The sequence below is a fragment of the Gopherus evgoodei genome, chromosome 6 (genome assembly GCF_007399415.2).
Source record: "Gopherus evgoodei ecotype Sinaloan lineage chromosome 6, rGopEvg1_v1.p, whole genome shotgun sequence".
In the NCBI taxonomy this organism is placed as follows: Eukaryota; Metazoa; Chordata; order Testudines; family Testudinidae; genus Gopherus; species Gopherus evgoodei.
The window spans coordinates 63,095,462-63,122,572 of record NC_044327.1 but is presented as its reverse complement, the minus strand read 5'-3'; the positions used below and the strand labels follow the sequence as shown (position 1 = coordinate 63,122,572).

Genomic DNA, 27,111 nt, shown 5'->3' with positions numbered 1-27,111 from the left:
GCTTGAGCAGAACTAGCGCTTGTCTGTCTTCCTGCACTGGAAAGCACCCTTCTAGCTGCTGTGTAAAGATACCCACAGAGGGGAGGGCAGCTGAAAAAGTGTGTGTTGCTGGTTTAAAATTGGATGTGGACAAGATGTGGTTTTATTTAGTGCATCCCTTCAGAAGCCCTGGCCATTGGAGCCCTGGCCCATCAAGTAAAGCTGCGTGACCTAAAAGGGTCCCCAAAGAAAGGTGGCTTTGGGAACACTTCCTTCAGGATGAATTCCTCCAGTGTCACGAGGAGTTTTGGTTGGCTTATATAGGTGTATGTGAATCTGGCCCCTGAACTTCTCTGATGTAAAAGTGTGCTTCTTTATAAGTTACCATTGTGGAAAAAAAATCCAGCTCTACTATTTAAAGATTTAAGCAAATGACTGCAATTTGATTTTTCATGTATTTGATTTTTACATGAATGCAGAGGTTAAGTTAGAATTAAGTTAGGTTCAGTCAGGTGTTACATGCTGTGGGAGAAAACGAAAAAAGATTGGGTTTTTTTTTTTTGTTAAATTTATGTCAGAAAGACAGTTTTTTTTCTTGAAATGAGAACAAAACTCAAAAGCATTTAAAACCCAAACCAACAAGATAGCTTTGGGACTGCAGTATATCCTAATGGAATAGAGGATTGAAATGTGTTTTCCTTACAAGAGAGACCTACGCTCCAATCTGCTGAGAATTCTCCTCAGTCATGCATTGCTTCTTTAACTATCTTGATAGTTAGACATAGATACTCTGTCTTTCTTTCTAGACTTCATCACTGTAGTAGCTGAGTGCCTTCGAGCTATATAAAAGTAGGGATAACAATCTCTTTCTACTTTCCTAGCTTGTTGGAGGTGTAGTTACATGTTCGTGATTCTTAGAGGGAAAGCTAAATTGAGGGACTGGTGCTTGCCTCTAGTTCTGAGTGTAATTGAGATCCATTGTCATTCTTATCTTTTATAGTAGTGAGTTCTGCAATCTTTGTTCAGCACAGGCGAAAATTCCGTCCTGTGCACTTTTGAGCCTTCTCTTATTGGTTGACATTTTCGCTGTTATGATGAAACATAACTATGGGCTTGTCTACATCAGAAAGTTGCAGTGCTGGTGAGGGAGTTACAGCGCTGCAACTTTGAAGGTGTACACATCTGCAGGGCATCACCAGCGCTGCAACTCCCTGTTTGCAGCGCTGGCCGTACTCCCGTTTTGTCTCGGGTGTAGAGGATCCAGCGCTGGTGATCCAATGTAGACACTTACCAGCGCTTTTCTTGACCTCCGTGGAAGGAGGAAGCCTCTGGTAATCAAGCTGGTCTCCTTCCCCGGCTTGCTCTCGCGTTCCCGGAACCCCGAGCAAGCAGGTCTCCTTCCCTGCGGTTTGCAGGGTGGTTCGGGGAACGCGAGAGCAAACCGCGGCGAAGCTGGTCTCCTTTCCCGGTTTGCTCTCGCGTTCCCGGAACCCCGAGCAAGCAGGTCTCCTTCCCTGCGGTTTGCAGGGTGGTTCGGGGAACGCGAGAGCAAACCGCGGCGAAGCTGGTCTCCTTTCCCGGTTTGCTCTCTCGTTCCTGGAACCCCGAGCAAGCAGGTCTCCTTCCCTGCGGTTTGCAGGGTGGTTCAGGGAACGCGAGAGCAAACCGCGGAGAAGCTGGTCTCCTTTCCCGGTTTGCTCTCGCGTTCCCGGAACCCCCCTTGAAGCCGCCCAACAGCGCTGCAGTGTGGCCACATCTAACACCACTTGCAGCGCTGGTTGCTGTAAGTGTGGCCACTCTGCAGCGCTGGCCCTATATAGCTGTACTAATACAGCTGTAACAACCAGCGCTGCAAAATTTTAGATGTAGACATGGCCTATGTGTAATCACAGAGTGGTGGTGGTTGTAAAGGGAGTGGTGCTTTTTAGGATCAGTCCCATAGCAAGTTTTGAATAGTAAGACAGACACTTTGAATAGTGCTCTGAATGCAACAAAAAGCGAGTGCAGGCAGTGGAGTACTGGGATGATGATCTCAGTGTGACCTGGGGTGCCTGGGTAGGTGGGCTGTAGCAATTTATATGAATTAGACTTTTTTCAAGATGTATGGATTCTTTCCTGGATTAGATGAATTACAATAATCAAGCATGGAGGTCATGTATGCATAAATAACCACGTCCAGCTCTTGGTCTGAAAAGATGGGATGAAAATATCAGATTCATTGTAGATGGAAGTGCCTGTCTTCTGATCCAGTGGTAATAAGGAGACCAAAAGGACTCCTGCAGAAAGTGTGAGGTAATATAGTGAATACCTGTTCATTAGTGATACTGGTAATTCCTGTACCCTGCGGAAGAATCTCTTTCCTGCTTTTGGTTGTTCCACAGCTGTTAAATGACAGTAGTGCTGTTATGCTAACAGTGTCTAGTATTGTATTCCTTTTTCAGTGAATACTTCCGCTGAAGTCAATAGGGATTTTGCCGGGGTCAGAAGTGTGGGGAATCTGGTCCCAAATAGACGCTGCTTATGATGGTATTGAAGTAAAAGGAGAAGAAATAGGGTTTGTGGTAGAGCAATTTTTTTCTGTCCCCATTGCAAGCTCACCTCATATATTCTGCTTTTCCTTCCAGGAGTGAAAAGGTGTCTACATTTTGCTTGCCCATGGCATTTTTTTCTTTTCCTTAGAGGCATGTTAATATCTCATGGATCACTTTTGAAAACCATTTAGTATAGGAAAGAATTCTTCAGATATAATTTATATTTTCTTTATTTCTCCTCTCCTGTTCTTAATATTGAAAACAAACATCCTGTTTTCATGCATGTCCCTAAGGGTTCATTTATCCCTGATGTGTTTTCTTCAGTTAATGTAATTGCTGTTTTTTGTGACCTCATAATTGGTTGCTCTGGAAATGACTTTGATGTAGCAAAAGAAATATTCTTTCTTTAGATGAATACCTGGGAGCAGAAAATTCCTGATAAATATTTTATTAAAAAGTCTTTTAAAATTGTAAATGTTACAATATACATGTGCATAAAACTTTTCAATAACATATTTGAGAGTGACTGACTTTATATCTGTATAATATCAAATGAATATAAAACCATATGGGGCAGGAAGTAAATTAGTATGCTATTTCCCCAATAAAAAACTAGGGCAGAAAATACAGAAAAGCAAAAAAACTCTCTCCAAGCAGAGTGTTTTTCTTGGTGTGGGAAGGTCTTTAAGTAGCTGAGCATTACAGCACAGTGCTGTGAATCTTCTCCATTCACCAGGACTAAACTGTGATACCTCAGTGCAGTAGTCAGTGAGTACAAAACACAATCCAAAGAGAGATGAAATAAAACAAACTCCTAGTTCTCTCATAGGATGTTGGGCTCAGCACACAATAGGGAAGGCATTGAGATGACGCCAAACACTCTTCTGGGGCATTCAAGTTCAATTTAACTTCCACTACTAACCCCGCTTTCATGAAAATACTCCCAAGTGCAGAAGGGAATGAGACAACCCAACCTTATCTTAGGACAAGTTAGTTTTAGCCATTTGAATTGAATTTTAATAGATTAATTTGGAAATCTACTCAACCTGAAATTTGATTTAATAGGAACATGCAGAATTTTAATATGAATTAGACTGGAAAAATGTATTTCAATAAACTTTTACAGACAGTGGGCCTTAATAGGCCTCAAAGTGGCATATTCAAGCCTTTGTATGTTAAACTGTCTTTTTCAATGGTGAGCACTGTGGTGTTAGAAACCAAAGGTAGAGGACAAAATAAGATTCCAGTTTCCATAACAGGAGTGTCATGTCTATACTGTCTTTTGGGTTGGAGAGCAGGAAGCACTGAAAATGGATAAGTACTGTAATGCTGTTTTTCTAGCAACTTTGCACCCTGATTTTGAACTGGAAAAGAAAAGAGTAGTGGCATTAGGCATAGGTGCCTTAGGAAGTCGTCTAGGATATAATGGTGCAGAGAGTGCCAAAATAATCCTCTAAAGGTTTTATTTGACCTTTTTCCTTGTTCTGATGAAGCAAATTTTGATTTTGTTGTGTCTGGCCAACAAAAGACACTGTCACAAGGATTTAGGCATTGCTGTGCTCAGTGCTGTAAACAGCTAAACCTCATTTTTAAAAGAAATTTACACACTTAAGAAACAAAATCCCATCGAATCAATGGGTTTTAGGCTCCTGAGTGCCTGAATCCTCTTTGAAAATGAGGCGTAGGCTCCTAAATCATTTAGGTGTAACAACAGTGGGTGCAGCATTGCCTAATTACCTTTAAATATATGGGCCACTGTGCTCCAAAGAGAGATGAAATAAAATAAAACTCCTAATTCTCTCATGGGATGTTAGCAGCCAGTAGCCATCACTCACCTTCAGTAGAGAACAGAAGTTGTGTGTATTGCCTTCTGGGAGAATGCACAGCAACAGTTGCTGTCATCCTCCTCTCTTCTCCCCCTCCCCCAGCCTGAGATCTTAGAAAGAGACACTTCAGGCTAATCACAGACCATGCAATGAATGAAAGGAGAAGACTCATGGATAAATGAAAGTGTTTGTGTGTGTGTGTGTGTCGGGGGTGGGGGAGAAGGTAGGGGAGGATGATTTGCAAGTGGGAAAGATCAGGAATAAAGAAGTAGAAACAGGGAAAGGCTCTAGAAGGTGAAGGCCATGAAGTAACCGCATGAGCCCATCTCAGGAGCCATTAGGCTAAACAAATGGACTGGCAAGTTTGAACTCCCAGGAGTAAATTTCTGGAGATGGAGGGCAGAAGGTCTTGGAATACATCTAACATTTAATGGGTTTGTGTGTGATATTTGGAGGAGGGAAGAAGGAATGAATTTAGGGAGGTAAATGGCTGTGAGGAAACAAGGAATGTGCCAGAGAGCAAATAGGAGGAATGTAAAATATGTGAAATGCAGAGGAAAAGGAAAAGAAATGAGACCCAGTGGAAGAACGAAATAGATGGGATGAGAACAGAGAGAGATATGGGAAGAGAGAAGAAAATAGAATAAATGAATAAGGAAAATGAGAAAGGAAAAAGGAGATAAACCAAATATAGGAGAGAAAATCTAAGAAAGAGAGATGGAAGAAGAGGAAAAATAGAAAAGAGAGTAAGGAAAGTAAACCACTTGATGGATGATATATTTTTATATGATTTATTAACGTACCTGCATTTTAGGGATACCTCTTAAAGATGTGATATATTATATCTATTGCTTAAAATCAAATATCAACATCTCTTCATTTTGATAAGAAATTTAAAAAAATCTTCTGCTAGACTACCAGTGCACCTAGAACTGACTAGGAAAAAGTTAAAGAAAATCTTATCTTTCATGTACAGTTTGATTCTTAATGTTTAGTTGGTGATTTTTAAACTAGATTTATCATTTGGGTGGGGGACACACCATATACCAGATGAGGCCATGTTACATTTTCCACCCCAGCCTTACAATCTCTTATGCCTCTCCTCCCACTGCAACTCCAGCTCCCTTCCCACTTCCTACTTTTTTGCCATAGTTGGCCACAGTAGCTGCATCTATTGTCACCTAACCTGTTGTTCACCAACCCAATTTTCTTTCTGATCCACTTCCTCCTCCCCTCTGATCTGGACAGGATAGCATTTCATATTGTGCTTCAGATTTCCTCTCAGTAGTGCAGCAGAATCAAAGCACAGGAAAAGGAAAATGAGGCTCAGAGCAAGTGAGGCTTATGGGTGAAATATCAGGCTGTTGGGCCTGACTTCATGAGGTGTTGCGTGTTCTGAACTCCCATTGGTTTTAATTGAAGTTGAGAACACCCTGGCACCTTACAGGAAAGGGTACCAAGACCGGAGGCAAAAAGAGAATAGAGCAGGAGATATCAAAGTGGCCTTTTAGACAGACGTGGCTGAACATCCTCCTAGATAGTTCAACTGAAATAGGGAAAAAATTAGGTTCAGTGGATCTGATTAGGGCACTGGGGCCGTAATTCAAAACAATGACAACATAGTAAACTAGGACATGTGATTATCTAAACTTAAAGATCCATTTTTCCTCTGACATGAGTTGCGCACTCATGGAACTCCATTAACTGAGGGCTTGTCTACACTTCAGGGGCTAGAGCAGCATAGCTGCAGCTATCCTGCTGTATTGATGCAGACTACAGCGATGGAAGGAATTTTTCCATCACTGTAGGAACTCTGCCTCCCTGAGTGGTGGTAGATAGCTCTATGGAAAAATTCTTCCATTGACCTAGCCACAGGTGTTATGTCAGCACAACTATGTCACCTGGAGGTGAAAAATTGGGCATAGCTGGGGCACTCAAGGTGGAGAATTTTTCAGCCTCCTGAGCAATGTCAATGTAAGTTTTTAGTATAGATCAGTCCTTACTGGATTTAATTTCAATTTGCACTGTTAAAAATGAGAGAAGACTCGGGCCCAATGTGTAATTTTTCTACAAGATAAAAATTCCCTTTGGAAAACTAACTCACTATCTTTTGTACAGAGATAAGGAAAATTGAATTAATTATATTCCTGTCTAATCCATATTGGCATCAGAGCACAATATTTAAGATTGACCCGAATAATCGTAGACATAAAATCTAGTAGAAGGAAACGGCATTAAACAGTATAATGCCTGTCTTTTTCTTTATTTTTTTAATTTTTGCACTGCACATCTGTGTGTCTGATTTGATGAACAGTGTGCTAGATGACATTTAATGTTTTCTCTTTTTACTGGATATTTTAAGAACATAAATTGCTGTTAAAATTGTTTGAATCTAGTTTTTAAGTGTAAGAATGTAAGCTTCATGGATGGATCATGACTGTATGTTTTTAAATTCATCTAGGTTTAATAGTTGCTAAATTTAATCCAGTATTGAGAAGACAAGCACTCAATAGAGCAGAGAAGGATTTAAAGGGAAAAGAATCTAGCTGTAATGCATTTCATATTTAGTTACTGCTGATGTGCTGTAGTTACATTTACACACAGATTTTGAACTGACCATATGGTTCAAGCATTCATTAATACTGTAGGTTTTTAGACACTTTGCTACTTACAGACATTGTTAAATATTCCTATATGAACATTTTTCTTGCAAAATCTGCTCACTAAATTATTCAAATGAATCTAGTAATGTGTTCTTTACTAATCTCACAGTATACTGTAAAATTAGTTACGGATTACTCTGTGCATCTGGTTGGTGCTACTGGTAGTGATGTAATTTCATCTTTTTGTCACAAGAATAGATACAGTTAATGACTTTAGTTGCGTTCATTGCTTAGTATACCTGAAAATAGTTCCATGTTTGACTTCAGGGAGGTTTTAAGACTTTGTTTTAGTTTGCCCATTTTGAAAATGTGTGTGGGTTTGTTGTTTTTTTTTAAATTATTATTTGGGAAATGGGCCTCTTTAGTTATGCCCAGCGAGACAATAGTGAGTGGCATTTTTTAAGTCACTTTATGAAGTCACTTTATCTCATCTGCTTTATTTCACATGTACTAACTGTTACATTTGTCTTTAAAATGGTCTTTTTCTAAGATGTTTTAAAAGTAGGCTTAAAAGATTTGTTGTGATTCCTTGAAGGCTTAAAAGTCTCTTAAAAATCGTTTACTATTTATCTGTATACTTTATGCATAAAATGGGTTTCTTTATACAATGTCCATATATGTGTCTTCTTTAAAGCAGCTTCCATGGCTATCCGTTTTTTAATATTCATTTTTTTTTACTCTGAATGCAATAGGCTTGATAAAACTATCTTGTTTTTTGAATGCAGCAGCAGATTTTTGTTGTGGTTAAATACAGCTCTAGAGAAATAACTTGAGAGTCTAAACATGTCTGGAAATTTTAGGCTCAAGGATACTAGATCAGTTATCAAATACGGGTGTGACAGGCTTAAAGGTGAAAGAGATTTGTCATATTTATATTAATACATGTAAACTAATTTGTCCTGTATTTTGTAGCCTCATTTGTGACATTTTGTACAGCGTTATGATGCTCATCAGCATATGTTGGCACATATTTCAATAGGCTGGTGATGCACAGCCTTCACTACTATTACTGCTTTTCAATTTAGAAATGAAGGTTTTTTTGTCCAGTGTTGGCTATCTCTTCTCTCAAAAACACAAGAAGAAAGAATTGGGTTTTTTCACCTAACAGCATTAGTGCTTGCATATCATTGGGAGCCAGACATCATACTGGGCAAAATTACTTATCAAACTCAATATACTTAGTTCTTTCTATAAATGGTAACAAGACAGGCAAGAAGGTAATATGTCATTTGAAAGATGCACATACGCATAAATGTGCTTTACAAGTTTTTGTAGGTAACAAAATTATAGATTTGTTTTCCTGTAGGTATAAGAAGTTTTCTTAGTTGTACACTTTGTCATACACACACACACACACGAGAAAGAGAGAGATGGGGAACTTAGACACAGAGAGATGAAGGTCAGAAATTTCCACTACTTTTGGGTATCCAATTAGAGACATCTAGGACCTGATTTTTCAAAGTACATACCATTTCATAGTACTTTATACATTCAAAGCATAGCCCCCATTGATTTCAGTTGCAGTTATGAGCGCTCAGTATGTCAGCACATCAGACACCAGTGACTCACCTCAGGCCCCCAGAAAATGAGGAATTCAAAATTAGTGACCTCCTGTGAAAAATTGGATTTAAGAGACCACCACATAGAAACTGTGTGGCAGAGGCAGAGCTATATTATCCAACTCAACTGTCTGAATCCTGAGACCATCATTTCTCTTCCTGCAATTCCTTGCCCTGTTCACCTTTTCCAATTTCTTCAACAAATAAAACATGGATTATACCAGAGTCTCCTCTGTGATCATGTAATTAAAGACTATGCATTATGATATGCACAGGCAACCTTAATTCTGGTATTTTCTAACTTTTGAGTTCTTGACTTGAAACCTTAATACTGCTTTTTAAACATAGGTAGGGGTATGTGTGTGTGTCTAGTTTCCTATATTTTTAATAAAGCAAACTGATTTTTTTTCTAACATATAGTATCCTATTGATAGCCACATGGATCATCAGCAGGATTTGGAAATTTTAGATCCACTGACAGATCTCTGCTACTTGAGCTAATGGATAATTGATAGCAGTCACAGATTGTCATCCTCTATGGATACTTTGCCTCTTGCTTTCACAAATGTTTGCTGGCAGCATGGGAATGATGAGATTCAGGGATCTTGGGTTCTATTCCAGATTCTGGAGAGGAGTGTGCTGTAGTGGTCACTGTCTGTTCTGCCCTATCCTCTGCTTGTCCAAGGCCGCTCGCTTCTCGCCACCCCTGGCTCCTTATCTCTAGTCCAGTCTCCCTAACTACCTAGACCCAGTCTTCATTTCTCAGGATTCTTACCCCAGTTCCAGTCTACCTGCCTGCCAAGTGCTAGGCCTGTCACCTTGGATTCCCAGTCCCAATCACCTTGCCCAGACATTCTCAGCCCTGCCTATAATAAAGGCTGTGTATGTTAAGATGTATTTGAAAATTATAGATATTTCCTGTATCTCTTTCTTCCATTATTGGTATGTTGCTTGTTAGCTTAGACTGTAAGCTCTTTGGGGCAGGGACTGTGCTCTTCTGTGGATGAGAATCCATTGTGGATGCTGCTTGAATATAGATAATGATAAATAGTGAAGAAAACCATGTAAATTCACATAACTCTCAAGTCTTTTCTCATGGTTTTGTAAAAGCCTCAGTCTTCATGTTTAAATACAAATACATTGTGCTTCTTTGCCAAGAGAACAATATTTTTATTACAAATTCCAAATAATTGTGGTTGATTTAGTTAAATGTCCACTCACATAAACTAGTGCCCTGCTATTGAGTGATGGTCACCTTTATAAATACAGAAAATAGTAAGAAAAGATCTCACATTTAATGAATCTTTGAAGATACACCTAATTTAGTTTAAGTGAAAATAGGAAGTTGAATAAAATGATACAGAATTCATGGAAGACTGGGCTTAAATTAAAAGGTGCCATGAATGGCTAACATAAGTGGAAGAAACCTTCCAGAAGATGGTTTAATAGGCTATTGCTTGATTTTATTTTTTTTTTTTTTAATTCTAAGCTTCAGTGAAACCTACAGATAAAGGCACAGTTCTTTTTTATTGAATGAGTGAAGATCTGGTAAATTTTTATGCTTTTTCTCTTGGACTTATTATAACATTGCCTATTATACACCATGCATCATTGTGACTGGTTAATATAACATAGCTCTGATTGTGTTTTTGTGAAAAGCATATTCAGATACATGTTAAGCATTTTTTCATCATTTTGTGTCAATGCATGTGCCTTGTTAAAAAGAGTATGTTCGGGTGTAATGACAGATAAGGCTTTTTTACATTGTGTTCAGTGTGTTTCACTGTATTCACACTACATCACTGGATGACTTCAGTGAGAGCTATTGGGTGATCAGCACTTTCAAAAATCAGGCCACTTATTTATCTCTTCATTTAAATAAGGATTTAAGAGCCGAACTTTAGACACCTGTTTTGGAAATCGTGGTCTGTTTTTGATGTATGTTTGTTTATACCTTTTTATTTCAGTGACTAACAGGATGTCCTTGTTAAAACTCAGCACTTTCACAGTGGCATAAGAGAACCCTAGAAGTCCCTAGTGCAAGAATAGGTTAGGGCCCCCTTCCTGATTCTGAAATCTGAGTCTCCCAACCTAGCCCACTGCCTCCCAGCACCTCTCATTCCTCCAACAGCTCACTGCACTGCACCATAACATACTCTATCTACACGCTCCCAGCCCCTGGCCCTGCAGATCCCCAGCACTTCCTGCTCACCCCTAGCCCAGCAACAACTCATCAACCAGCCTTTTTTCCTGACCGCTCCCTGGCACCACTTGAGCTAGGTAGCTCCAGCCAATAGTTTTGCACAGCAGCTCAGCTCCATCTCATCACCTACCCTGTCCTCACACAGTGCTGACCAAATCTGAGTAATGAGTGGTGCATGGGGTTGGAGTACTGCTTAGGTTCAGCCCAACCACCCCTCTGTCACGACAGAGGGGCAGCTGGACGAACCTGAGTGGCACTGTGACCCTACATATACTGTTGCAGTGCCACTCAGATTTGACCCAGCTGCCCTTCTGTTCCAGCAGAGACGCAGTAGAACCAAATTTGAGTGAGTGGTGTTGAACCACTCCATCTGGTTGGGCCCAATAACCTTGTGGACCCTGACATGACTGCAGCACTTTGCACTATTGTAGCTACCTTACTGCACCCTCACTCCTTCTTAAATAACTTGTGTGGGCTAACAATATACAACCTCCAAGATCGCCACATCCTCCACAGAAAATACAAGCAAGAATAGAATTGTCATTCCTGATATTCCAATATAAAAAACAAACAAAACCAAGCAATGTAAAATAAAAAAAAAACAAAATAAAACAAACAAAATAAAATAAAAAAAAATAAAAAAATAAAAGAGCTTTTAAAAATAATTTGTAGAACACTCTTAAGGGCAGAATTGACTAGATTTTTCATTTTACAGGGGAAAAACTATAATTCATTGGGTTGACAGAGTGACCTCCAGTGGACAATAACACTATCATCCTGCAGATGAGTGTTATTTTTCTGCTAATCACTTTTACAGCCATTGAGCAAACATTTTTTGTCAATAACCTCAGAAAAAAATTCTAAAATGCCTAAATCACATTTTCAAAGGAGACATAGGCACTTAAGAGTCTTAGGTGCTTAAGTAATTTTTGAAAATGGTACCTAGACTCCTAATGCATTTAAATCCTTTTAAAATGTTTACCCTTACAGTTCCGTTAGAATTAAGTCTTTTTTTCTTTTTGGTTTCAGTTTCTCTAAGCTGTTTATTTACTATGGAAATAATGTTATTAAAATGAGTGGAGTGAAATGACAATCCATAAATTCTGCATGAAGTCATTCTATACAATAGTTTGCAATTTGTACCATGACTAGATTTGAGGGTACAAGGAGTAAAATATTGCCTGAGTATAAAATCAGTTCTTAATAAACACCTCCTGAGATATATCCATATCTATATAGATATATATTTGCTTTTCATTTCTTTATTGCATGACTATTCATTTTAATAACTTTTATAGAATCATAAATAACTAAAACAAGGTGTACAGATGAAGCAATATCTTTCTCTAAAATTATATCGCTGCACATTTGTGATAAAATGCCAGTGTAACACTTCTCCCCTTCACTCCATAGTTTCACTGTTTGAGTGTTCACAACACCATTTGTTTTTGGAGAACCAAGGCTGGATTTAGGATTGTTTGAGTCACAAGTTTAAAGTATGATTTGAGGTTCCTGGTTGCATAGATAAAAAGGCATAAATATGTTATGGGTAACTTACCCTGTCTCATACTATTACCTGTACTGCTGCATCCTGTACCTTGGCATTTGCAGTGCTCTGCCTTTCTTGGGTACGCCAAACCACTGCTTTGAGTTAATTGGTTTGACATTCTTTTCTGTGACTTCACAAGTACATTTACTCTGTAAAGACATCTAAACTACAATTACTGACCGTGGAAAACATGCACTGAGTTTTGTCAGACACACAGGTTTATAGGTTTTGGAAAGAGCATTTATTTAATCACTGTGGTACGGCAGATAGACGCCACTCTGACAACAAGGGTGTTAATGAGGCGGATAGGCTCCACGCCAGTAAGGAGAGGATTAAGGAGAGCCTGGGGCTCCAGATGGCCCCGCGCCACTACACCTGCAGCAAATGTCAGGCATGGAGAGAGGCATTAAAAGAAGCCCAGTCCGAGGTTGACAAGGAAAGAGAAGCAGAGCTCTGTGGCTCTTAATTGGAGAGAAGTGTGGTTGCTGCCTAGAGACTGAAGTAGCTTGCCAGCTGGATAACCCCTGCTAAGGGATGACCAAACCCTGGGGATGAATCAGTGGAAGCGCAGACTGCTTGCAGATAAGCCCTGCATAGGGGTTTGTTGGATGGTGTCAGTTGCAGTTGTTTTGGTTCCTAATATCCTTTGGACCTTAACACCTCAGAAGGGGTAGGAATGAAGCATGCCTTGGCGAGAAGAAATACCTTTGTACTACCTTCACCATGCATTGTATCTTTCTGTAATTATAAATTGACCTGCATGACTGCTGCCTTTTGGAATTGAAATCATATGTGGATTATATGTTGGATGTTTCTGAATTTACCTCAGTGAGGGAAAAACTGTGAGAGGGCTATGTGCCTTGTGGTAGTGCTGCATGTTGGATTTTTGTGTGGAGAGGGAAGTTTTATTATTGAAAATTTTATCTACCTTTTAAAAAATTGCATTCTTGTGACAAGTATCAGAGGGGTAGCCGTGTTAGTCTGGATCTGTAAAAGCAGCAAAGAATCCTGGATGCATCTGACGAAGTGGTTATTCACCCACGAAAGCTCATGCTCCAAAACGTCTGTTAGTCTATAAGGTGCCACAGGATTCTTTGCTATTCTTGTGACAGTATATTTTCTGTTTTACCTACTGGTACTACTTGTGATGTAATATGGGGAAAACTTTCACCTATAATTTAAATTAATCCAGTCATTCTTCTTCACAGGGAAAGAACATAGATCCATTACAATGGGTCTTACCCCCTACTCGCAGCTCCTTGGAGGCAGAACCAGACATGTCGGTCCTGACAGACTGGAAGTAGTCATACCTGAGAACCCCCAGCAAAACTGATCTGCCTCCAGCAGCTGCAAGGAGGATTTACCAGAACTCCTGGTCAGCACTACGAGAAAACAAATGAATACCACGAAAAGGGATCCTTCTTATTCTTAATATTCATCTTATGGGAAGAAGATAAAGATAAGAAAAGATAAATGGAGATCTACCCATCTCCTAGAACTGGAAGGGACCCCGAAGGGTCACTGAGTCCAGCCCCCGGCCTTCACTAGCAGGACCAAGTACTGATTTTGCCACAGACAAGTGGCCCCCTCAAGGATTGAACTCACAACCCTGAGTTTAAGCAGGCCAATGCCCAAACCACTGAGCTATCCCTCCACCCCTGAGCATTGGTGAGCTCTTATTTATTCTCAGGAGCTCTGCGACAAGCTTGCTGGAAATACCACTTCTGATACTAAGGTAACGGGCTGTTGCAGCTTCCAGTGCAGCATGTCCAGGTGGGCGTCTCTGACAGGAATACCTCACTGGCAACAAGAGGAATAGAGAAGCAGGCAGGAAAAGGTGCAGAAATGCCTGGGCTAACCATATCTCGCTCTTATATAGTAGGCAGGCCATGCCCAATCTGCTGGGCCAACAGGATCCTGCACATTCTGCAGGTGTAAATTTTATTTCAGATTCCCTCTTCAGTAATATCTTGTCTCAAAACATGGAGCACTCTCCCTGTGCCCTACAAAGATGGGGAGAGGAACCTGTAAGGTTAGGGTACCCTCAGTATCAGAATCCTCAGAGATTGATTTCTCTCTTCTTTCCCCATCACCACTTCCCTCTCCCCCCTCAAATCTGAGAAATTGGGAAAGACATCAGGGAAGGATGCTACAAATTCTGATTACAGGGGACACTCCTGCAGAGAGAAATTTCCAAGGTTCAGTTTTCCCAGTAAAACAAGTAATAAGGGGTGCAAGGAAGTTCACCATAATACAAATTTTTCTGCAGCTCAGCATCTCCCACAATGCTGATATATATGGGCATTTCCCCTTCCGTCTGCAGTTTCTGGAGGCAGTTCATATCTATAGCACAGCCCATGAGAGCCATGTCCCCCTCTCTGGCTTGCTGCCAGATCTTCTGCCTTAATGGCAGCAGTCAAGTAACGGTTCACTTTGCTCCTGACTTCTCTTTGCCAGCGTTTTTTTGTTGTCTGTTTTTTTAAGCATTGGTGAGCAATTTTTCTTTAGTCTGTCTTCTCTCCCCCATCCTGGCTTAGGTATTGAGCACTGAGGTGGTCTCAGTCACCCAGAGCCGGCACTGCAGTGCCTTTCTGCCAGACTCCTCTGTCCCCTTCAGGCATGGCAGAGCTGTCTTGCAAACAGTAGGCAGTGAGGCAGCTTTTAGAGGCTCTTTAGAAGGCAAATTATGCCCTTCCTGTCCTCAGTGAGCTGACCCTGGCATGCTGGTACAGGCTAAGTCAAACTGGCTGTTGTGGGCCCCAAGGAACTGCGACTCTAACATAGAAAAGCTCAAGAAGGAACGACAAAACCAAACAGGAAGAGACTCCAAAGATAAGGAGGACTTCAGCCAGACAGCCCAAGGGGTAAGTCCTTGGACAGAATAGGACCAGAAAGACAAATCCTTAAGAGGCACCAGGGCATGTGTGTGTCCCTTTACCCCCAAAGTACTAAAATGGATCCTAAGTTGGCCTGGGAGAGAAGCGGGGCTCATTCTTGGCTCCCCTTTTCCCTAAATTTAGGGAACTCTGACTACAAAACCACATAACCCAGCCAAAGGGAGGACACTGAGGGAGACATGTCCAGAGGGCTCACAGTGCTGCATAAAGCAAGCCACAAAAGATTGCAGCCGGGGAATGACTCCTGCAAAGTGAGCCAAAAAATCCAGAGAGAGCAAAAAGGAAAAGAAAAGTACAAAAAGCCTAAGAGGTATTTGTCCTCTGACTCAAACACTCTCCACCCCTCCCACCTGCCCCAGGAAGGGTTACTCTAGGATATAGGCTTTGAGCAGGACATAGTAAAAATGCAGCAAAGATTTTCTCTCTTTCAGATCTTTGAAACCATGTGCTGGTAGTAAACACCAAGAACTCCTTGACTCCCTTCAGAGAGAGATTTCATCTGGGAGTTAACTTGAAAAAGGAGTAAATCTCTCCTGGTTTATAATCCCCCAAAGTCTTTGTTTAAAATGTAGTGCATCTGCTGCTTTCACGTCTTGTGCTAGAGTCACACATGCATGGTCATACTCCCTATTGCCTGGTGTATCATTCAAGATCAGAAAAATATTCTGGACTGGCTGCCTTTTTTAAGAGAGATTTTTATTAGCAGTGGCTGTCGTGGGAAATGCCTCTTCCTCCGCCTTTAACAGTCTAAGATTTACAGGAAGAGCAATGATATATATACACATCATGGTGTCATGACAGTTTAATAATAACATATATTATAAACTTTGTTACAACACTAGCTCCACCTAAGGGCATGGAAAGCTAATTCGCAGGCAAAACAGGTACTATTTACTACTAAATATCCCAGGGGCAGGCTCTTTAGTGACTTAGTAGGTTGTGCTGCCCTGGAAACCTCCTTTCAGTTAATTTAAAAAAAAAAAATCTAAGAAGGCCTTTAAGCTCAAATGGAAATATATACTCTACTGTGGGTCTTGGCACTCTTTGATCCAAATGACAGTTATATGAGGGACATCCGTTAGATGATTGAACACACCAAGTGACGAGAGACGGAAGGGATACTGCAGAAAAACCTTCTTCGTTTTCAAGCACACATGGCTAGAGTCTGACTACATAATGTAGTTTCCTAAAGAGGGGATAAGTGGCAGAAGATGTTGAAGTGTGGGACACTACTACATCAAAAAAATGAATCTGAGGCAGAGAGATCCAGCCTAACCTTAGGGTTAAATGCAACCCCTAAACCAAGGTTAATGACATTCTATTATTCTTCCAATCAACTGAAACTCCAGACTATGAAGACTGCAATATATCATCTTAAAACTGCAGTAATTGATCCCCTAGGCAACAAGAAAGCTTAGAAATGTACTCCATCTTCTTTTTAGAGCACAAAGCACTCCAAAAACAGAGGGGTGCCTAACCTCAGCTTCTTGATTTGATTCTTCTGGAAGCCATGGTTCAGGACTGAAACCTTAAATTCCACTTCAGCAACCATTTCTAAAGGGGAATTATTCCCCGCCCTCCCATCAGCGGATTGGAAGAACACCTATCTGCACATCATAATATGAACCTCCCATAGTAGACATGTCGTCTTCACATGCAACAGACAATGTTTGTAGTGTGTTGACTTACCTTTTGTCCCACCTGCCTCTCTAAGTGCTTCCCAAAATACTAGTTAACATTTTGTTTTCCTTGGACAGAAAAGAATTCACGTATATTCGCTCTAAAATGACCTGCTCTACAGAGTACCCGTCCTGCAAGAGGCCCACATAACAGCCTAGGTTGTATTCTGAAATAACATGGATTTGTCAACACTAACAAGAGCCAAACGATTTCACACATTTAATATTATTTACGAGAGTTATCATAGCTACCAACCTCCACAGAAGTATTTCTGTTAGGGCAGGATTCAGAAGCTGGTGGCTGCAAGGCACAATAGAATTTGTTATTCAGTCACAGCTATGAGTGCTCCCATGTCTCAGATTAGAACAATGGTGTTGCAGAGTGTGGCTGCATCGTAGCACCCCTGTTGGCTGATCATGGCACTGCAGGCTCTCTCTACCTCAGTTTCCCCTCACCCAGGTTTTGTGTCTCCCACAGATTCATGTGGCTCAATTCTCTTTTGGACTAACAGAAGACCAAACTTTAATACTATAATAGGGTGGAAAGCCCTGAAGTAGGGTCAAGAGGACTCTAGGAAAGTAGCCTGGGAGTCTGCACTCTATCCCAGAGCAGAGAGAGTGAAAGATAGCCTAGAGGGGCTGAGACTGTGAAAGGGACTCCAGGGAAGAATTCTGTGAGTCAGCACTCTGTCCCAGAGTGAAGAGACTTTTTGTCCCCCTTTGGTCTCCCCTGAGCCTACCTTCTGTGCTCCCTTTAAGTCTGTCCGCTCAGTTATAGAGCACCGAGTCCCCAGGTAACATGTTTCTCTTGGAGTACACAGCTTTTTGCAGACCCTGGCTCAGGGCCTTCCACAGAAGCCTGCCCACTCCCTGTGGTTACACAGTCTAGACTGATCTCTCTCAGCCTTTTTATAAGGTCCAGCTGTCCATTAAACTATCACCCAACCCTACTTACCAGCTGGTTGCCCCCTCAGGCTGGGAGCCAGCAAATCAATTATGATACAGGTAGGGCTGGCTCTATCTCCCCGTAAAGAGGACAGTCAACCTGTGGCTGTTGGTCCATTACACCAATATACTATTGAGTGAGGTTCCACATGAGTCCACTCTAGAAGCTTCCTAATTTATTGAGGCTACAGGACCCATAATCTTTGTTCTTCCTTGTCATGTTGTAAAGAGGTACTCAGAAGGCCAGAGTATAAAAACTGGAGAGGATTGGGGGAGCAAATTGATGCCACCTTCAAGTGCAGGGAAGCTAATTCAGGGAACAGTTTCATCCAAGGTTAATGGAGGATCAGATGTCCAACACAGTATCAGTTGGATCAAACTCAGAATAATCAGTTATGCCCTAAGAACTTTAATTTCAGTTCTGATCAGCCAAGATCTACATCTAACAACATCTTTGCAGTGGCTTTTTTTCATCAATCCTGTTATGAGCATTTAAACTTCTCTTTTTTTGGGTGAAGGGAGACGGAATTCGAAAGGGAAGGGGGGAGAGAGAGAGAGAAATTTGTATTCTCAAGCACTACACATAAATAGGTTATAAACATCATACCAGCTGGGTAAGCAGGCAAAGGATAAATCCAGAAGAGAAGAATATACCTGTCAGGGTCTTCAAATGTGGAAACAGACCCTGGCTTGCCGCCCTTTGTCAACAGACCTTTTGCATCCAAGATACACAAAGATACTGAAGTCATGTTCCAGATAAAGAGATTTATAGTCAGGGCATGATCATGGCTACGTTCTTCCCTGGCAAAAAGTATGACTGTCTTTTTCTCTTCATAATGTTCTCCAGGACATCTTTAAAACAAAAAGGGCAAAAGTAGGCCTCTCGTTATCCAAAGAAATCCTGTTTCTTGAACTAATTCTGGTAGCACTAATTTGTTAGCTACCTTTATAAGAAGACTTTTCTCTCAAGGACCAAAATCCACACCCAGGACCCGAGTAAATAATATAACTATAGAATCCTGAAGACGTACCAATTAAAATAAATTATTCAGATGTGTTTGTTGCACCTTTAACTTTGAGAAAGTATTCCACAAAAAGGAAATATTCAGGGCCCTGCCAATAGGTAAGGCATTAGTATGGATGGATCCAGTCAAGACAACTGCAAAGCATGTCTTTTTTTAGTGTTCTTACAGTAAAGTCTTAATACAGGCCTAAAACCTCAAACTGTAATATCTGAGTGGTAACTATTTCCAGCTCGCTAAAGATAGCAAGCAGGTTTTGGATTGCCCTCTTATCCAGACATATGATTTCTTATAGCTGCACTTCTCAACTCTGTACAAATGAGGAGAGGTTCCTCTAGGGATCTAAATCTTGTTATAAACACCGTGGTTAAGCATTCTTTTGATCTCTTGTCAGAAGTGCCCTTAGATTTTCTATATTTAAAGATTGTCATCTTGGTTGCAATCACCTTGGAAAGGAGTATTTTTGGAGGTTACTGAGGAACAGCAGTACTGAGCCTTTCATGAAGGCAAAGTTGTTCTAAAAGCTAATGCAGCCTTTAGTCCAAAAATAATCTGGTTACAAGATTTTTTTTGTTTGTTTTCTTTCATCCTTTTTTTGGTGCAAAACACCTTTTAAAATAAATAAATTTAAGCAAACCAATGTTTCACTCACCTCTGGTATACTTTTGATGGGAGGAGAGCTCTAAAAAATCAACATTGAATACAATACCCAATTCAGAAAATCTCTAATTCTGTTGGGCTCTAACTTATTTATCATAAATTTTAAAAGGATTGGCAAGTCTTCAGTTATTACATGGCTAAAGTGGTACTTTTCAGAAATTATAAAAGGGAAAAGCTGTTTTTTCCCTTGAACATTCATGCTCATTCATTCGGGGCCATGAAAGCTGCCTGGCCTGAAGAGGTAGATGAAATGCACAGAAAGAATTGTGGGATGGCTGCCTGGTCATGTTTCCGCTCTGGGTGTGTGTGTGTGTCTGTGTCTGTCTGTGTACACTCACAGACATTGCCCCCTCCTTTAAGAAACTCCCTCTCAAATATATATATATATACAATATTTAAATTTTTTGAATTCAAGCTGTAATTGATTACCTGTTGAGATGACTGGTTTCCTGTGTGGCAACATCTAAAACAATAAACCACATTATCAAACTTTGAGATTTGTTATGATTTTATTGCTAGTAATGTTGCAGTTCTATAGTTACTCTTGTTTTAATACATGCCAACTGTCGGTTTGCAAAACAAGAGAAAAGGATTGCATCACACAACTAATGCTGGCAAAAGAGTGAAATTGTGACCATTATATTTTTGTTCTGAAATACAGATGTGATCTATTGCAGTGTCTTAAAGTTGTAAGGGACACTTCACATGAAACTAGATCATAGGAGAGATTTTTTGGAGGCTTGAGCTTAGCTCAGAAACCGGTAATTTTGATTAGAAATTCAGCATTCTACATTACTTTAGTCAGAGACACGCTGAAAGAAAAGATATAGCAACAGTGTTATCCATTTACCGGTAATTGATATATCTCATAATATTTATTTGTCCTCCTTTGATTGTAATATAGAATAGCATCCAGTGCTCCCATCATATATGATGTATACAAATGACAGCACCGGGAACTACAAACAACAAATTTAACTTCCATCTTCTAGTTATTGGTTACTGATTATTTTGTTACTGGCTACTACATGGTCAAATGTATGCAAATAAATAAAATCATTGCTTTAAAATAGTGAAACTTTCACACAAAGTAAAGAAAGGGAGTAATTGGAAGTGTGTAATAGGATCCATGAGATTACTATCCAAATATTGGATACTTGAAAGCTTATAATTCTCCTCAGAAACAGACATGTTCAGTTTTATTATGACAGCTGCTACTCCTGTGGTTTCATTTTTGTGAAGCGTTGTCATTTTGTTGAAAATCTTATTTTTTTAGTTCTCAAAGTTTACAGTAGCTTATTCAATAGCGGATGTATAGGAACTAGTCCAGTGTTTCTGTGTAAATGGCATAATTCCCAGTGAGGGAGAATTGGATGATATATAGATACTGGATATGTAGCTTACATGTATTGATTCACTAGACTTAAAAATAGCTCATAAATTTCAGTGACATTGTTCAATGACATTTGTACATGCACTGAAGCCTGGTTTTAAAGAGAGATGCGTGGAAACACTAAATTTTATTTTGCTTCTGGATGTGAGCAAACCTCTAATTTTTCCCCTCTCCCACAAAAAAGCAATACTGTGTATGTTTTTTCCCATCGCTCGCTAAAGTCAGAATTTCCTTTTTAAAGGTCCAGTCCAACTCCCATTGAGGTTATTGCAACTCTGACTTAGCATTCAGGTTTACTAGTTGACAAATCAGATAATAAAATTGTAGTTTCTTCCAGTTAATGTTTTAGGGTTGTGATGGAATATTTAAATGTTTTTATTAAAAAAAACCCTGTTGTAATTAATCAATGACAACAATACATTAGTATATTTACAACTACAGTTTTTCATGGTTATATATTTGGTTAACATTTTTAGTAATTTTTCTGCATACATTGGCATGATGAATGCAAAAAATCTGTTAATCAAAATGCAATAAAAATGTTTTGGGTTTTTTTGGTCTCATATTTACTTGTGCTAGAGTGTGATTAACTTTAAGCATGAATGTAGTCTCATTGACTTCAGTGGGACTACTCATGTTTAAAGTTAAGTATGTTTCTAAATGTTTTGTTGAATCAGAGCCATCTGGAACAAAAGGTACAATGTTCTACTTTTGACTGGAAATGTGTTCTAGAATTCAGGTTTACTGTTAAACAATTTTATTCTTCTGTAGTCCCTTCATTAAACACTTGAGAGTTAAGTAACTCATTGATCACTTCTAGGGAAGAACTGTGGTGTTTTTTTTTTAAAATTAATTTCTTCATGCCATATGTTGGTACTTATGATAGTATTACTTTTATACCTGAGAGAGACTTGAATAGCTAAATTCATAAACTTCAAAGCAATTTAAGAATTGTTCATCTAAACAACTGACAATGTTAAAAAGATCTGTATTTGTAAATGACAAAAGCGATTTACTAACTCTATTGTTAAACAGTGATAAGTTGTTAAATGTTGTGGCTTCTTCATAATGGCATTGCTGAAACAGAAATTGTGTTGCATAGCACTTAAGGCATATTTCAGTGAAATCTTTTAGAAAACAGCAATAGTATACAGTGTGTCTTCAAAGTTTACCTTAAAGTTAAGTTTTTATACACAACAAACCTCCTGCCCTTTAAGCTGTGGGAGTGTGTTGGCTCATAAGATCCCCCCAGACACAGATTTTCCCACTGAAATTTGTGAATGAATGAGTGATACCAATGAATTTGTTTTAGAATTATAAACAGATTAGAATGTAAAAGATCCACTTAAAATATATCGGAAGACCAGTCTAATGAAAACAGAACTATTAATAAGATGTGACTAAAGCTATTTCCTTGAAGAACAGACAAAGGAGGCTATTTTCAGTGTTAAGAAAATATATACAGTAAGTGGTGTTGGCCATACTGCAAAGGTGAAAATGTCAAACAATAGTATTGCAAGAATTCTATTTCAGTGATCAGCATACACACATCAAGGACTGTGACATGCTGGGATATTGCCATGGTTGTGGTCTGTTTGTTAATCATGAGAGTGCTGCAGCTCCTCCACAGTAGCACTGTCTCAGGACACGTGCCTTGTCTTACTGGGGGAAAAAAGCAAAACACAAATATAGTACAGTTATTTAAAAGGAAATAAAATGGTGAAATATTTGTAATAAAAAGTATTCTGATACCACTTAAAGTAGCTTCACCCATTAAGAAAGCATTAAACTATAAATGAGGTTAAAACAGTTAACGGTCAAATGTAAATCATCATAGCTTCATTGAAGTCAATGGAGCTAAAACATTTTATGGCAACTGAGAATCTGGCCAAGTGACTACAAATAAAGCATCATTTGATTAAGCTACTTTAGTTTCTGATGGCTGATATTAAGCACCCCTGACCTCTGACATCTAGCTGCTTCTGCTTCTCAGCAAGTTTAGGCCACCCAGTGCCCATAGTGAGAAGTTTCATTTTATTTAAATTTAGTGTAAAGCTGAATTGAAAGTTGGGTGGAGTCCCTTACACAGCTGTGTTTTGTAATATCATAGGAATCAGAACCAGAGCAATGGATAAAGTTCACTAAAATATATTGCTGAAAAATATGTCCTATTGTTTCTGGAGGCAAAAAAGAGAATGGTTGCAGATCATCCACTCTCTTTATACCAGTGTAGGGGAATCTACCATGGTAGAAGGAATGATATGTATGGTATCATATCCAATCCTCTTTTGGAGCCCATGGATCTCCCTCCACAGATGTTCTCTATGAGAGGAGCTCCAGGTGGATTTCAGGAGACAAAATAAAAGTGGAAGAGAGAGCCAGCCAGTCTCAGCAGGAGCATCCCCTGCCTAGCATTGAAATTTCGATGTGGAAAATGTGTGTATTAATGCTTGCTTTGTTCAGCATAATGTGGAGTTCACTCTGTGGCTTCTACTGACCAGCTGGAAAAGGACTTCACTAATTGCAGCAGGACACCTGCTAGAGCAGTGCTGACTAGGAATATGGCAGGGCTGGTAGAGCAGTGTGGAGAGCAGAATATCATGTGTGCAAGACAGTTCCTGCCTCTGCATATTTGGTGGGAGGGCACCCCCTGTAACTAGTCACTATTCTCTGCTCACAATGCAGCTCTGAAGCCCTTACCATGAGTGTCAGTGAAGTGAGGGATTGGGCTAAGCCTTCTGAACATCACAAGACATTGAGAGATGGCAGAGGGTTAAGAGAATTGCAGGTAGGACAGAAAGGAAAGGTAGGTGGAGATAGGTGAGATAGATGAGCTATATATAGAGAGAGCTAGATCTGGCGACTAAGAGAAGCAGTAAGGTGGAAGAGAAACGTGACTGGAGTAGAAAATCTCCTAAAATTGCATGAAATTTAAAGCAAAGTAGAGAATGTAATTACATTTATTTAAAAAAATGCATTGCAATGCATCTTCAGAGAAATCTGTGTTTTTTCACTAATAAATAGCTACTGTATAACAGTAAACAAAATAAGTCCTTTACCTGTAGTTTTAATTGCCAGGGTAGTATTGCTTGTACAGACCAACTGAAGTGCAGGATTTCCCAGTGTCATTTTATAATGGTAAGTATAAATATTTTATGGAAATAGTACTAAAGTAGTAGTTTGTACAGAAATGCCAAATCTTACAGGAAAAATCCTTTTATGTGAGGCTCTGTAGAAAGTTCAAGGATGTTGCATCCTGCCGAGCCATTGGGTGTTACTATTTTCAGTACTTTGTTTATTACTTGAGTCATATTGATTTCCAAACATTATAAATCCATACAAAACAGGAAGAATATAATATCCTCACACAGTAGCTGAGTTGGTTTTAGGGTTTTTTTGTCTTTTGTTTTTTTCCCCATAATTGGATTATTTGTTAAAATTGAGCAAGATTAGCTTGATACAAGAAATTGTGTCTGTTTGCGACTCATGCTGCCATTTGGTCTGAGTCCCATTATTTCTGCTGGTATTATTAGAATGTCAGTAGTCTCCATTCTGGAGGTAAAGCAGCAGCTAAAAATCTTTAATCTCTCTCCCTTGACCCAAAGTGGGTTGATCATATGATGGGTTCAAAGTCAGATGTGATGAGACCTAACAGTAATGTGAATTATGAAACAAAGAATGAATTTCTTGGGTTTGTCTTCAAGTGATCTAATCTGTTTGTCTATACCTCATTGCAGTAATTCTTATAGCAGAACACCAGCTCTGCTATAGGTAAGGTTGAACATCACTTTCTGTCTAAAGGTCAACTATTGAAAGGGTTTATCTACACATACATTTAGTTCACAGCAAGATGGAGTGCAAATCCACCCCACAGTAGCCTACCATGCACAAAGTGTCCGTGTGGATCCTGCTGCCTTGCACTAGCAGCTCTCTAGTGCGCTTAGATTTACCCTGCTTTGAAGTGGAACTACAGTAGAACCTCAGAGTTAATAACACCAGAGTTACAAACTGACCAGTCAACCACTCACCTCATTTGGAACCAGAAGTACATAATCAGGCAGCAGCAGAGACAAAATAATAATAATAATAATAATAAAGGAAATACAATACAGTACTGTGTTAAACGTAAACTACTAAAAAAAGGGAAAGTTTAAAAAAAAATTTGACAAGATAAGGTAACTGTGTCTGTGCTTGTTTTGTTCAAATTAAGATGGTTAAAAGCAGCATTTTTCTTCTGCACAGTAAAGTTTCAAAGCTGTATTAAGTCAATGTTCAGTTGTAAGCTTTTGAAAGGACAATCATGATGTTTTGTTCAGAGTTATGAGCAACCTTCATTCCCAGGGTGTTCGTAACTCTGAGGTTTTACTGTATATCAAAGTGCACTAGGGAACTAAGTGAGCAGTAAGAGGGTCCATTTGGACGTTTATTGGGTGGCAGGCTAATATGGGGTAAATTTACACCCTAGTTCTCTTGCGGGCTAAATGTTCATGTAGACAAGCTCTAAGTGTGCTAAAATCTGCATGCTTTTACTGGAAATGAAATTTGCTGTGCCCCATGGGGGTTTTTGATAGCATTAGTGGTCCAAATTCAAGGTCTTAGGAGCCAGGGGTTGTCAAGATACCAGCATTTTACAAAATCAACTCTTTTTTAAAAACATGTTTTTGCCCACATCTGGGGCTCAAATCAAGTTTGGCAAGAACTCAGAGTATCATTAGCTGAAGCAAATGAAGCACACATATGCAGCAAGATTAGGGATCTATTGAAGCAAGAAGGCTTCCAGGCAAGCTGTTATCACAGTAACTAGGTGGCTCAAAGGGTCAGGCTATGTTCATTGAAGCTGAGTTGCACTTTGAGTTCAAGCTCTGCCTTTGGCAGAAATGTGAGAATGATTGGTGGGCATATTACTGCTATCTGTCTCTGCTCCAGAGAAATGTCCCCTGATCAGTACAGCTACTTTAGAAAGGACTCTATTTCCTTAATTATAATAAATTACACATTCTTTACTCGGATATGTGAGAGTGATTGCTGGGCAAGTTGCTATTTTTCCATCTGTGGGATAAAGGTTTTACACTGGTAGGAAAGTAGCTTTGAATAGCACAGCTAATTTAGAGGGCCCAGTAATTATTTCTAACTATACTACTGCTCTGCATAGTGCCCTTGGCATGTGACTTGTGAGTATTCCTTGCTCTCTGCCTGCATTCTGTTCCTTTTGAAAATTTCTGGGTTCAGAGTGATATTGTAAAGTGCCCTATAATCTGCATGCACACTCTGATTTTACTTTAGAAGTATTATCAAAGAAGTTAGCAATGACTAGATAGGGAGAAACTAAAAGACTGAATTGTGCACTCATGTTTCCTGCACAATGGAACTGAGTATGATCAAAAGCAAGCAAGTTGCAGATTCACTTGATCAGGGATTCCTGATAGAGAGCCCCCGTAATGCGAGCAAAACTCTGCTTTAGGTCAGATATAGCTACGTCAGGCTTACACTCAAACACTGAGTCTACTCCACATCAACCACCCTAGACTTGCAAAATATAACCAATCACTCCCCCACCCCAACAAAAGACACACTTTTATCTTTGCCTTGTGGATTCCTTCTGATGCACTGAATAAGACAACATCCTTTCTACATCCCATTTTCAACCTGAACCACTCACTTTTTTGGCTGACCTTCCTTGCACGGGTACACAGCTGGGAGGATGCTTACCAGTGCAAACAGGCAGATGTGCTAGCACTGCTCGAGCTAGCATGTTAAAAATAGCAGTGTGGCTACTGTGGCCTGGGTACCAGCCCATGATGTTGGGTGGGTTTGTACTTGGGCAACTAGCCCAAGCCATGCTCATGCCACGGTGGCCATACTGGTATTTTTAGCCTTCTAGCTCAAATAGAGCTAGCATTTCTGTCCAGCCATGCTGGAAACACCTTCCCCATTACTATGGAGACATACCCTAAATCCGAGAGATTACTGTTATGTATGCCATCAGACTGCTGTTCTGTTGAAACAACCTAGAAAATTCAGTACTGAAAACGATCCCTCAAGGTACACGTGCAATAATTTTCATTTCGCATTCACAACTCTGCCAAACTGCTCCAAGTAATCCTGCCACTGTTCAGTGCGAGTATACCTTTTACAGTGAATGCAGCCGGAGTGCATGCAGATAAATTCTGGAATTCAAATCTGTGGAACATAACACAAGCACATA

The 27,111-nt window shown here is 39.8% G+C and overlaps 1 protein-coding gene across 3 annotated transcripts in view; it reads left to right on the top strand.

The window, feature by feature from the left end:
* The window catches only part of COMMD10 (COMM domain containing 10), a 156,582-nt gene that overhangs the window by 87,705 nt on the left and 41,766 nt on the right, over positions 1-27,111 (top strand). Inside the window, exon 6 of one of the 3 annotated variants that reach the window (XM_030566542.1) lies at positions 13,519-13,755. The exons of the other annotated variants lie outside the window; for them this stretch is intronic. Coding sequence (XP_030422402.1) covers positions 13,519-13,614 — 96 coding nt within the window. The 3' untranslated portion in view covers positions 13,615-13,755. Of the gene's footprint in view, positions 1-13,518; positions 13,756-27,111 lie in introns of those variants that run through there. 3 annotated transcript variants of the gene reach the window in all.